Here is a 13,087-nt window from a genome sequence, read left to right as displayed (position 1 = left end):
ATCGATAATATCTATAATAAAAAATTTAAAAAATAATAAGTAGTAAGGCAAATATCTATTTTTTACTTTTTGAAAAAGGCAAAATATCTTGGATATTGTCCTTTTTTTATACAAGAGCATCTCAATCTCAATCTCAATCTTCGATCCCCAGTCGGCTCACAAATACACATATACCACGCGCGGTCAAAAAGCGTGAACAAGAGTTCCCCCCTGTCAGTGCGCCACGTGTGCCTTTTTCATCGGTTAACTGCAAACGAGAAGCGTATGCGTGGTGGTATCCTTTATCTTCTCTATTTGTAGGCAATGACGTGGCAATGAAACAAACGATTTCGTTCCTTAGTTTTATGTACTTTTAGTTCCAGAGGATACACTCTCTACATACGCCTTCTGTTTCTTCTTCTTACATTGTTTGACTGCGGCGGAGGATTTGCATTGGCTTAGATTTTGCGAAAATAGAATTGTTCATGATATATTATATTTCAACTGAAAAAAAAAAAAAAAGGGCGACAAAATAGTGTTATTTTGAATTTATTTAGGAAATAAAATAACATTGTATACTCACACTATTGCTATAGTCACTCTCAACGAATCATGAAAATATTAATACATATAATACAAAAAGTGAAATAATTTAAAAATTATCGGATACTAGCAAACATATCAATTTTACGAATTTTAAAATATACTTTCGACAATAAATTAATAAAGAATACAATAAAATATACGGTGAGCTAAGTATGCAAAAATGTTCCATAATAAGAATTAAATACTCGTTTCAAGTTTAACAAATTTTTAAGTTTTTTTTGGACGCATAACTGGCATTCTAAAAACATTCTATTTAAAAAACAATTCTCTAAATATGAAACTAAAAGAAAGAAAAAGAACAATGCAAAAGAGAAAAAGAAATCGATGCATATATCCATGGCAAATTAATGAATCTTTTTATAAATTTTATCACCAGTGACTACTGAACATTTTTTTTAGAATTTAATTTTTTTTTCCAACTTATATAAATGTTTGGTTAAATTTGACCAAAATCTCATATATATATATATATATAATTATCAACAAAGTCGTGAAAATAATATGACACGTTCACGTTAGGTTCCTATTCAAACCTTAATCATAAAAAAATATGATAAAAGAAAATCAACTATTATTATCGTATTATCATTTATCAACTTTTATTAATAGGTTGAAATATTCAGAAAAAGTCTCAACATATTTTATTTACAAGAAAGTAATCCATGATTTATTTCGAGTGTATCCATTTAATAAAACTTTATTGCATGCCTACAAGCTTGATAATTGATAAAAATTATTATAATTAGATTATGTTATACTCAAAATGCTCTTGTACACGGTAAATTCAGTGTTTAATTCACTTTGATAAAAATAAAGAATAATGAACAAGAAAACCTAAATTGATTAGAACAAAAGTTTGCCACATGAGTCATGTCTCTTTATTTATAAAAATGATTATTACTTATAGGGTTTTAAAATTACGGTCTACAATATTTAACAACCCTATTATATATTGAGCCTAAAAATAATGTCACTATAAAATTAAAATGTGCTTAGATCATCATATCCAAAATTACCTCGTAAGTATTGTTTCACATTAAAAATTCTTTAACTGTAATTTAGCATTTAATCTCACAAATATAAAACCCTAGAGACCCTCTTGTAAGAACAAATCCATTCAGAATCAATCTTAGCCGCCATTTTCTTCACCAACGGCCCAGATCACTCCACCTCTCAGCTTATGACTGCCCATTCTATTCTTCACTCCACTCTGTGTCTTTCTCTCAACAATGGCCAAAGCCTCCATCATTACAAAATTCTCACTTCATCCCACAATCAAAGCTTAGTTTTTTTCTATTGGATTCTTCAAAGTCTCCATTTTTAGCCGTTTTGTTCATGGATTGTTGGTTTTGATCGTAAAATTCATCTTTTTGAGCTTAAACAAAAAATCCCAGTTTCTGTTTATCAATTTTCAGCTAAAAGTTTCAATCTTTAATGTGTAAATGATCATTGATATTGTTGGACTTCTTCAAAGATGATGCCTGATATATCAATACGATCATCCATGTATAAGAGTCCTGACTATGTTGAAGATTTAGGCAAGCTGATTCGTGAACAAAAGCAGCAGCAGCATCTGCAAGAAGCAACACAAGTTAATAGTGCTAGTGCTGCTGATCTTGAAAAGGAACTGAATATTTTTAGAAGTGGGTCAGCGCCGCCAACTGTTGAAGGTTCTTTGAGCTCAATAGATGGTTTGTTCAAGAAACTAAGCGATAACAAAGGTGGGTTTTTGAATGAAGAGGAGTTAAGGGCTGATCCTGCTTATGTCAATTATTATTACTCTAATGTGAACCTGAATCCTAGACTGCCTCCTCCTTTGTTGTCAAAGGAGGATTGGAGGTTTACGCAAAGATTGCGTGGAGGGGGAGAAGTTGGAGGGATTGGTGATAGGAGGAAGGGGAATGGGTCGCTTTTCGCCGTGCAACCAGGTTTTGGAGGGAAGGAGGAGGAGAATAGCGGCGGCAGCGGTGGAGGAGGAGAATGGGGAGGTGATGGGTTGATAGGGTTGCCGGGGTTGGGATTAGGGAGTAGGCAGAAGAGCATTGCAGAGATTATTCAGGTGAAAATTTGGTGACGGTTGTTGGTTTCTGGTTTTCATTTGGTTTAGCTTTTGGTGAATAAATGTTGTTTTAGTTTGATTTTGATTGTAAATTATGTTATTGTTTGGTTCATGACTTGGTTTTTAAATTGTATGGTGCTGCTAGGTGATAGTTTGATGTTTAGTTGATGGGATAAAGTTGATCAATTGGAGATGGAATACTTGTATTTCATGCTAATTGTAATTAGATTATTCCTTTCGGATTATCTGATTTGTACTGTGTCTCAATGTTTTGCAGCATGATGGTTTACTTTTGGCGAACAAGGAATTATATTTAAACTTATAAGATTACATTTTGATTATTAGACAATATGGCTTGGATTATTAGATGCATGTATTTACATTTCCTTATATAGAATGCTGATGTTCAATGTCATATACTGTTTTCACTTGGTTATTTAACTGCTTTTGCATTACTGTTGACAATAACCATCTGAGTGCTCTATCCAGAAAAGAAAGAGAAAGAATAAGGAAGAAAATTAATAAAAGAAAAGAAATTGAGGAAGAAAAATTATAAAAGAAAAGAAATTGACTGTATTGTTGAAGGATTAGTCATAGTAAATTACTTGCATTGGCACTTGGTTTTTCCATTCTGCTAGTGGAGTTAATTTGTCTGCTTTTACATTTGTGCATGTTCATTTAATATCTGTATGATGCTGGTTTGCCTCCTCTCTGGCTGGCTGCTTTCAAATCTTTGGTTCACCAATCGAATCCTGTTGCACAAAGGTGTGCAAGGATGCGTCTGTCGTTATCTGTAATAAACAAATGAATTAAGGACATAAAACCATAATCTTTCACCTTTGTGTCAATTTGGTGCAAGGTGATTGGTGTCAATGGTTGGCTGACAAAGAGTGGAGTTGCTTGCTACGATGCGTGGACATTTTTTAAAATTTTATTTTATTTGTGTGTTATATTGATTGCTGATAAGGATTGATTATCTTTGTTGCTTCCTTTTAGGGGATGCATGTTGTTTGCTTAGTGTTCACACGTAACACTAGACTTCTCTTATGTCCTACTTGTGGATGGTCATCATATATGTACGCATGCATGCATAGATTTATATACTCATGTACTTGCATTTTTTCACTGGGTAAATGTGGTTGCAACTCCGAGAAAATGATGTGTTTCAATGGTTTAAAAACTATGTGATTGCAACTCCTGGAAAATGATGTGTTTTAAATGGTTTAAAAACTATATATGAGCATATTCTTTAATAACTGTCTGCTTCTTTATTGAACATATTGCAGATATAATTTTGTCAATTCTATCATTTTTTATAAGATGTGATTCTCTAATAATTACTTCTTTAGTTTGTTTAATCCTATTTCATGATCTTTTTTGTTTAACCTTTTTCGGATAACACACTTAGTACTAGTTGGATCAAATTGGTTGTGTGCAAAATATGCGCTTTATTTACTCCCTTTACTCACAAGCCTCTCTTTCTTTTACATGCCATGTGCTTTATAATTTCCTTTTGTAATGCAGGATGATATGAGTCATGGAGCGCCTGTCTCAAGGCATCCTTCTCGTCCCCCTAGCCGCAATGCATTTGAGGATGCTATTGAGAGTTCTGAAACCCAGTTTGCTCATCTGCATCATGATTTATCATCCATTGATGGTTTGGGTTCAAGTGCAAATAAACAGGGCATGCCATCAGCTCAAAGTGTTGGGACATCGGCTTCTCATTCATATGCCTCTGCTCTGGGTGCCTCCTTGTCAAGAAGCACTACTCCGGATCCTCAACTTATGGCTAGAGCTCCTAGTCCACGCATTCCAACTGCTGGAGTTGGGAGGGCTAGCTCTATGGATAAAAGAAGTGTTAGTGGTCCACTACCCTTGAATGGTGTCTCACCTAGCTTGAAAGACTCTGCGGAGATAGTTGCAGCTTTGTCTGGCTTGAATCTGTCGACAGATGGCGTGGCAGATCAAGAGAACAATTCAAGGTCGCAAAATCAACATGAAATTGATGATCGCCACAGTCTCTTCAATTTGCAAGGTGACTCCAGACATATGAAACAACATCCCTTCTTGGGTAGGTCAGAATCTGGACATCTTCTTATGCATTCTGCTTCGCATTCAACTAAGGGGTCTTATCCAAATATGGGTAAAAGTGGGGTGGGCATTGATATGAACAATGCTTCTTTGATGGCTGATGTGCATAAATCTGCTTTGTCATCTTCAAACTCTTACCTAAAAGGACCCTCTACCCCAACTCTTAATGGTGGAGGAAATTCACCTTCTCACCATCAAGTTATGGGCAACATGAATTCTGCATTTTCAAACTTTAGCTTAAATGGGTATTCTATGAATCCTTCACCGCCATCCATGATGGGAAGCCCAATTGGCAGTGGTAATTTGCCACCTTTATATGAAAATGCCGCCGCTGCTTCTGCAATGGCAGGAAATGGCTTGGACGCTAGAACATTGGCGAGTTTGGGTTTAGGACCAAATGTAATGGCAGCGGCAGCAGAATTGCAGAGTATGAATAGGCTGGGGAATCACACTGCTGGGAGTGCTCTTCAGGCACCCCTGATGGACCCGCTGTATCTTCAGTACTTAAGATCAAATGAATATGCTGCGGCACAGGTTGCATCCCTCAATGATCCTGCAATGGACATTGGTAATTCATACATGGATTTACTTGGACTCCAGAAAGCATACTTAGGGGCATTGCTGTCACCTCAAAAATCACAGTATGGTGTACCTTACCTTAATAAATCCGGTAGCTTAAACAATAATCTCTACGGAAATCCAGCATTTGGCCTTGGCATGTCGTATCCCGGGGGTCCTCTTCTTCCAAACTCTCCTGTAGGATCTGGTAGTCCAGTCAGGCATGGTGATCGCAATATGCGCTTTCCTTCAGGGATGAGGAATCTGTCTGGTGGTGTCATGGGACCGTGGCACTCAGAAGCTGGAGGTAGCTTGGATGAAAGTTTTGCATCCTCCTTACTAGATGAATTTAAAAGCAACAAAACTAAGTGTTTTGAGTTGTCTGAAATTGCGGGTCATGTTGTTGAGTTCAGGTATATATTTGCTGCTTAAACTTTTAGTCCTCTTATGCTGGTTTCCAGAAGTTTAATACCTTCATTTATTACCATCTGTTGACAGTGCTGATCAGTATGGAAGCCGATTTATTCAACAAAAGCTTGAAACTGCCACAACAGAGGAGAAAAACATGGTTTTCCAAGAGATAATGCCCCAAGCTCTTTCATTGATGACTGATGTGTTTGGCAACTATGTGATCCAGAAGGTACTTCGAATTTAAAAACCATTGTGATTATGGAGCTTCTGTTAAAATTATTTGTTTATTTATTCAGTAAAAAATACCTTAATCTGTTATATTTCTGCACATTCAATTATGTTTCAAGATATTGTCTAAGAATTTTGAGTTGTTGACTCTTCATGGCTATTTTGGTACCTTCTTACCTCAGTTTTTTGAGCATGGAACCGCATCCCAAATCAGAGAACTTGCTGACCAATTAACTGGGCATGTGCTGACCCTTAGCCTGCAGATGTATGGCTGTCGAGTGATCCAGAAGGTTTGCTTTATTTTATAGAGTCGATCCAACTTTTGACACTTATCATGATATGAAACTTTGCGTCATAACTTAATTTTCTACATTTAATGTGCTTTAATCTGGTCATTCAGGCAATAGAAGTTGTTGAACTGGACCAGCAGACTCAAATGGTTAAAGAGCTTGACGGTCATATCATGCGTTGTGTACGTGATCAGAATGGGAACCATGTTATCCAGAAGTGTATTGAATGTGTACCTGAAGATGCAATCCAGTTCATTGTTTTGACATTTTATGATCAAGTTGTGACCCTGTCAACTCATCCTTATGGTTGTCGTGTCATACAGGTGTGGAAACTAATTTTATATTTCATACATTTATGTATTTTGTTTCAAAGTATGAGCTAGGAGGATCATTCTAACACTTGTAATACTAAAATAGTATAACTTTAATCTGGCAGAGAGTTCTGGAGCATTGCCATGATGAAAAAACCCAATCTATAATGATGGATGAGATTTTGCAGTCAGTTTGCATGTTGGCACAAGACCAGTATGGGAATTATGTTGTACAGGTTTGTTTTGGTCCTTAGTAGGTATTATTTGTATTGAGTATAAGCTTTCTTGAGATGCAAAAATATTTTGCCTATGGTCAATTTAATCTTCGAACACATTGCGACGCCTTTCAGCTTTTGGATTGTTCAGTTTATTAGTGGCTGGAAGGCGTTCCAATAGTGGATCTTAGATTTGGATCAGGGAAACAAATGATCCTACTTTTGGATTGCTAGAGTAGGCAATTTGTATAAGTTTAGTTCACTTGCAATAGGATTTTTTTGGTTTGAATGTTTTCCATATATATCATGATATTTCAATTTAATTAATTTCTTTGATCTGTCATGCGAGTCCTTCTTCCTGACTGGCATGCAAAGCATTCAAGAATAGTATATTTTTCTGTCTCCATTCTCCTCTCCTCCCCATCTTATTTTTTTGAACTTAAATGGTTACCTCACTTCTAATTGTTTGTGCAAAATGTCGCAGCATGTACTAGAACATGGAAAACCTCATGAACGCTCGGCCATAATTAAGAAATTAACTGGGCAGATAGTTCAGATGAGCCAGCAGAAGTTTGCCTCCAATGTTATAGAGAAGTGTCTATCTTTTGGAACTCCTGCAGAACGCCAGGCCCTGGTGAATGAGATGCTTGGTTCCATTGAGGAAAATGAGCCTCTTCAGGTTTGCCAATGAACCATGTGCTCTCCATGCATTTACCAAATCAAAAGAATTTTTGAACTATGAATTATTCTCTTACATTGGATGCCTGGAAAGTGAGTGGGTTCTTAAGGCGGCGGTAACATATCACTAGAGGGTAGACTTCTAATCGTGAAATGGTTTTTTGCATAAAATTTTTTTAAAAAAAATCATGCAGTGGGAAGTGTTAGAAAATTGCTACAGCATGATGAAAATGGTAACTCGTTATTGGAATCATTCTTCACAATTTGTAAGTACCATCCTAAGGTTTACTTGCTTTATGGACTCATCTGTTTGCATATTCCATATTTATTTGCTTGCTTATGCTTTTAGCTGGTTATTGCTTGGTTTTGCTGGTTATATTAACTATTTTGTCCACATTTTGATATTTGTTCATTCTGCTTTATTTAGGTGATGATGAAAGATCAATTTGCAAATTATGTCGTACAGAAGGTGCTGGAAACTTGTGATGACCAGCAACTTGAATTGATTCTCAATCGAATTAAGGTTCACTTGAATGCTCTGAAGAAATATACTTATGGGAAGCACATAGTTGCACGTGTAGAGAAACTTGTCGCAGCCGGGGGTATTTTTCTTCCTTTCCTTTATAACTTTTTTTCTTCCTTTGCTGTCTTGAGCGTGCAGAATGCCTGGTTTTTCCCATTTTAACTGAAGATCATTGTTTGGAAATTGATTTACAAGACGTTTGCTCTTTAACAATTAATTTTATTGTATTCAGGGAGTGTGCTTCATTCAATTCAGTGAGTCAAAGTCATACTTGCAGGTTGAATAAAAATAGGAACTCTTTTTATACTATAAAACAGGTTTAGAAATACGCATGTCCCCGGCTTTGTTATCTTTTCACACACACTTGTCTAATGAATGCACAAATTGTTAAATCTAAAAAATCTCTGGGGTCAGTAGCAGAGAATAACACTATGTTTATTGTTTTTACCTATGTCTGATAAATCCTTTCCTATCTTAGCACAGATGTGGGCATATGTAACTAACAGGAGAAAATGTGATAATACTAGTGCTGTGCCTTTACTTACATATTATATGAGAACTTTCAAATGATGTGCTCAATCTTCTTGCAGAGAGGAGGATAAGCATTATGACTCCACATCCCGCATAGATGGCATAGGAAAGGAAGTTAATGTACAGCTAACTGAGGATAGTATGAATGCCTCTTTCTTTCTTCTTTCCTTTCCATGTCTGGTACTGGCTCTATCTATTTTTTTGGATAGATTAGAGCTGATTGGAAATAAAATTGTTGCTTGTACTTAAAGCTGTACATTTGTTAGTTTGAGGATATACCTAGAATCAGGCTAGCTGAGGCTCAGATGGTGAACACACTGATGCCCCGAAGAGTTAAATTTTACTGTACAAGTTTTAAGGGTGTAAAAAGGGAGGAGGTAGCGCATTGTGATTGTGACTGTACAAATGTTATCAGGCAGTGAGAGCTTGAGTTTAGGAGAGTTGTGGAATTTTCCTAATGTATGGATTGTTTTCTCTTTGTTTAAAGAACTTATTCCTCATATCGCCGCCAAGCCTCATCCTAGAGAATTATGTATGGTTAATTTCTGTTTGTTCCATTATATTGTTCTTTAGCACATGATATGGTATCGATCTGATATATCAGTACCTTAACCATGGAAATATCAAACATCACAAACCAAACTAAAGTTTTTCATTAATTATTAAGCCAATACATGATTAGTTTTATGCAGTCATTGATATAGCTTAGAAACTGTAACACGGCTGGCAATTATTCACCTTACAGCTTCAGAATTTCGGTGTGAGCTTTGTTTTCCATTTTCCTATCTAAATATTGACCAAGATAATCAATAAACTTAATGTTTCTGTGAACTCTAGACCGATCATCATTCACCGTTGTTTCCACTGGACCGATTTCTACTTTATATGGAAGCACAGCGGTTAACACTGACATTCTAGCTTCCTCCTCATTTGTTACAGCTCTCTGTTCAATGCTTCAGTACACTCCATTACTCCAAATCTGGAGAACCCGACAAATTTATAATGTCAATGTTGCATTAAGAAAATTCTACTCACCTATAACCTATTTGAAGTCAATCTTTTGATTATTGAATACCTCAGCATCATCGCCGATGTTTACAAGAAGTGTATGTGGAATTGGTTTTACGGGAATTCATTTATCTTTATGCTTAATTTGTAGAGCAGTGATCTCATCATCCAGCAGAAGAAAAGTTATTGTGCATGCATCAGAATGGGGGCTAACACCATGAACAAGATCCGGTCTTGAGCAAGTTGGATAGTAATTCATTCTCACAGCTTGTTTCATCTCCCTATGTAACATTTTAAGACCATCTTTATCCATTCCCATCAATAATGATAGCTTGGCAAGTACTTCCTCAGCCACCCTTTGTATTCTTCCGAGTATTGTGCTACTGCATCCCTATTGCAACAAATATTAGAAATGAAACTAGTGTCTTCCAGCTATGACTGTATCCATTGTATGTCAAGAGAATGATAACACATACTTGAAACCTGGTATTGTGGCTGGCCAGAGCTTCAGTTTCTGATCTTACATGGTTGACAGGGTGAGTCATTAGGAATACGAGATCACACTAGTCGAGCTTTTGTTGCTCTGAGACTACATAGCCTTGCCTCTATCTGTAGACTGTAGCTGCCACTAGCATACTTCATCTTTTCATCCAAATGAAGTTCACAAAATGATGCTACTGCTGCCTTCATATCACATGGCACCGTTTCTGCTATCCCATTATTTGTTACCGGGGAAAAAAAATGCATTCTGGGTTACGTTTTATAATACATTTTCATTTGGTTGAATATCGTACCTGAAAGAAGCCCGATTCCTTGCAAGCACCGTCTAGTTTTCTTTGCTCATCTTCATCTCCACTGGCCAGTGAGAAGTCCATGACTGGTAGCTTCAATGAAGCTGGATAGAACTCAGTATCAAGTGGCCTGTCCTTTTGATCTTGTATGTATCTTTAAGGCACAGACTGAGGGTCATTTCTCAGAGGATCCATTTTTGTTTTTCATATACAAAAACATTTGCTTAGACACTTAAGTCTTAAGTTGAGAAGCAGACTGCTTCTGTAAAGTCAAATGTCTAGTAGTCTATCTCTTTCCCTTCTTTTTAATTTCCATTAGAAAATTCTTGCAATACTTTTTTTCTTGTCTGACTTGCTATATTGAAAATCTCAAGCTGAAGTAATTCTGGGTGTTTTAGGGATTGGCACCTTGGAGCGAGCTTCTTGTTTCTCTCTTTTCAATGCCGGTGGTTCACTTTCATTATATCAAATTTTGTGTCAAAAATTTAAGCCAAACAAAGTCCTAACAGGACAAATATTTTTGGTTAATTTATTCAATTTGTTCCATGATTTACTTATTTCTTTTTAACACTTCGTTATGCCTTAAACTATGAAGGTTACATATCATATCATAACCCAGCTTAAAATCAATTAGTTTTATCTTCTGAGATGCAGCAGCAAAGTGTCACATAACAAATTGGCCGACGTTTTGCATTGTTTTCATTCGTTTGTTACAGAGCTTGTAAACATGCAACAATTATTCAACTTACAGCTTCAGATATTCAGTGTGAGCTTTGCCGTCCATTTTCCTTTCTAAAGTGTGTCTAAGATAATCAACATACTTCATATTTCTGTACATTCTAGGGAATTGTTTGTCATCCACCATTGATTCCAAAGGACCAATTTCTACTTCTTCACTTGGGATCACAAATGTGGCCACTGACATTCTTGCCTTCTTCTCATTTGTCACAGCTCTGTGTTCAACGCTTTTGTACAATCCATTGCTTAAAACCTGAAAAGCCAAAAAGCATACAATTTTAATTTCAAAGTAGTAATGATAAAATTCTATGCAAATATCATTAACTACCTCAGCTACATCGCCAATATTTACGACAATTGCATCTGGAATTGGTTTTACAGGAATCCAGCTGTCTTTATGCTTAATTTGGAGGCCAGTGATTTTATCATCTTGCAGGAGTAGGGTTATCGTGCTTGCATCTGAATGGGGACTAACACCAAGGACAAGTTCAGGTCTGGAGCAAGTGGGATAGTAATTCATTCTTGTAGCTTGCTTCATCTCTCCATGCAACATTTTTAGACCATCTTTATCCATCCCCATCAGCAATGACAGCTTGGCAAATATTTCTTCAGTGACCTTTCGTATTTCTGTAGAGTACTGATCTATCGACTCCCTATGAAACAAATATAAGAAATGGAATCAATTTTTGAGATCACTGAATGTTCGAAATGATTATACATACTTGAAAACTGGCAAAGCGACCGGCCAGAGCTTTAAATTCCTAACTGAAGGTGGGAGGGTCACTAGGAACAGGACGTCGCTCCAGTCGAGCTTTTGCTGCTCTGAGACTACATAGCCTTGCCCATATCCTTGAACATCATTGGCTGGCATTGTGTACTTCTTTTTCTCATCAAAAGGGAGTTGAAAAAATGCTGCTATTGCGTCCTTCATATTGTGTATCACCGTTTCTGCTATCCCATGATTTGTTATCTGCAAAAGATGCATTACCCATTATGTTTCAGTGTACTAAGTACCACAATTTGTTGCATCGGTCGAATGTACCTGGAAGAAACCCCATTCTTTGCAAGCGATGTCAAATTTTCTTAGCTCATCTTTATCTCCATTGGCCAGCAAAGACATGTTTATGACTGGTATTTCGGACGAAGCATAAGAGACCTCAGAGTGATAATCTGGCCTGTTCTGGCGTTCTTGTATGTATCTTTCAGGCACACACAGAGAGTCATTCCTCACAATCTCCTGAACGCTGGGCACAGGTAAAGATTTTCCCCAACCCAACTCCTCGTCTTCTTGTACACATCCATTCCCCACTTCCGGATCCATTTGTCTCAAAAAATAGTCTAATCCATCATCCATGCAAAAAAAAAATAACATATATATATATAATGACGTATTATTGGAATCAAACTCTTTCCAGTTTCCCTTCTTTAAAGGTTCCATCAGAAAATTTCTGGAGTTTCCTCGTTGTCTGACTTATATGTATCCAAGTGTTATTGGAATCAAAGGGAATGGATTGGAGGTTTCTTCTTAGCATTATTGTTTATGTCTAGTCAATGGCGGCGATTCACTTTGATTATATAATATTTCGAGTCTCTATAATCAAATTCCTAACAGAACAAATTTAATTTTAATTTAAAATTCCTTGATTTCGACAGAAATCAATGAGAACTATTAAAGTATCTTCTTGAGATTTGGGGTATGCTGGCCTTTGTGATCCCAAGACCGAAGTTATTAGTTCCAGAAAGCTGTTAGAAAATGCTTAACGTCCAGGAATGCAGTGTAAACAAGAAGCCACTAAGCATTGAACAAGTGGGCTGAGGCCTAATGATGAGAGAGCTTTATGATTCTATTAAAAATTTTCAGTAACAAGAAAACTTCCATTGATATCAAAGTGAACAACAAAATTATACCAGAATTAGAAATCCAGCAGCAAGAACTGAAAACAGCATCAGAAACCATACATTAATCCGTCAATTAGGAGGACAAAATGTAATGACATAGCGAGGAGCCCTGCAAGTTTTAAGGCTTGTAGAATCTTAAAAGCTTTAAAAGCCTTATATATTCTTTTTTTT

General features: G+C 36.4%; 3 protein-coding genes across 3 annotated transcripts in view; 1 reads left to right on the top strand and 2 right to left on the bottom strand.

The window, feature by feature from the left end:
- Positions 1 to 1,654: 1,654 nt before the first annotated feature.
- LOC18043795 (pumilio homolog 1) lies at positions 1,655 to 8,984 on the top strand. Its single transcript, XM_006435583.2, has 9 exons — positions 1,655 to 2,644; positions 4,169 to 5,706; positions 5,792 to 5,933; positions 6,115 to 6,222; positions 6,333 to 6,545; positions 6,659 to 6,769; positions 7,233 to 7,427; positions 7,854 to 8,028; positions 8,540 to 8,984. Exons 1-9 carry the CDS (start codon positions 2,060 to 2,062, stop codon positions 8,575 to 8,577), a joined length of 3,105 nt encoding a protein of 1,034 aa, XP_006435646.1. The 5' UTR covers positions 1,655 to 2,059; the 3' UTR covers positions 8,578 to 8,984.
- A 628-nt stretch (positions 8,985 to 9,612) lies between these two features.
- Positions 9,613 to 12,338, bottom strand: LOC18045466 (protein SRG1). The gene is made up of 6 exons (XM_006435582.2): positions 12,060 to 12,338; positions 11,740 to 11,987; positions 11,346 to 11,670; positions 11,029 to 11,270; positions 10,283 to 10,433; positions 9,613 to 9,879 (listed from the first exon to the last, which is right to left on the bottom strand). Exons 1-6 carry the CDS (start codon positions 12,336 to 12,338, stop codon positions 9,613 to 9,615), a joined length of 1,512 nt encoding a protein of 503 aa, XP_006435645.2.
- Positions 12,339 to 12,920: 582 nt separating this feature from the next.
- LOC18045465 (thaumatin-like protein) overlaps positions 12,921 to 13,087 on the bottom strand; it is a 938-nt gene continuing 771 nt past the window's right edge. Inside the window, 2 exon segments of the mRNA XM_006435581.2 lie at positions 12,921 to 13,066; positions 13,068 to 13,087. The exon segment at positions 13,068 to 13,087 is cut by the window's right edge and continues 771 nt beyond it. Of these exon segments, the coding sequence (XP_006435644.2) occupies positions 12,986 to 13,066; positions 13,068 to 13,087 (101 nt within the window). The 3' untranslated portion in view covers positions 12,921 to 12,985.

Source organism: Citrus clementina, unplaced genomic scaffold (assembly GCF_000493195.1).
Source record: "Citrus clementina cultivar Clemenules unplaced genomic scaffold, Citrus_clementina_v1.0 scaffold_4, whole genome shotgun sequence".
Lineage (NCBI taxonomy): Eukaryota > Viridiplantae > Streptophyta > Magnoliopsida > Sapindales > Rutaceae > Citrus > Citrus x clementina.
Note: the sequence above shows the minus strand (reverse complement) of the source record. Positions and strands in the feature narration are given on the sequence as shown.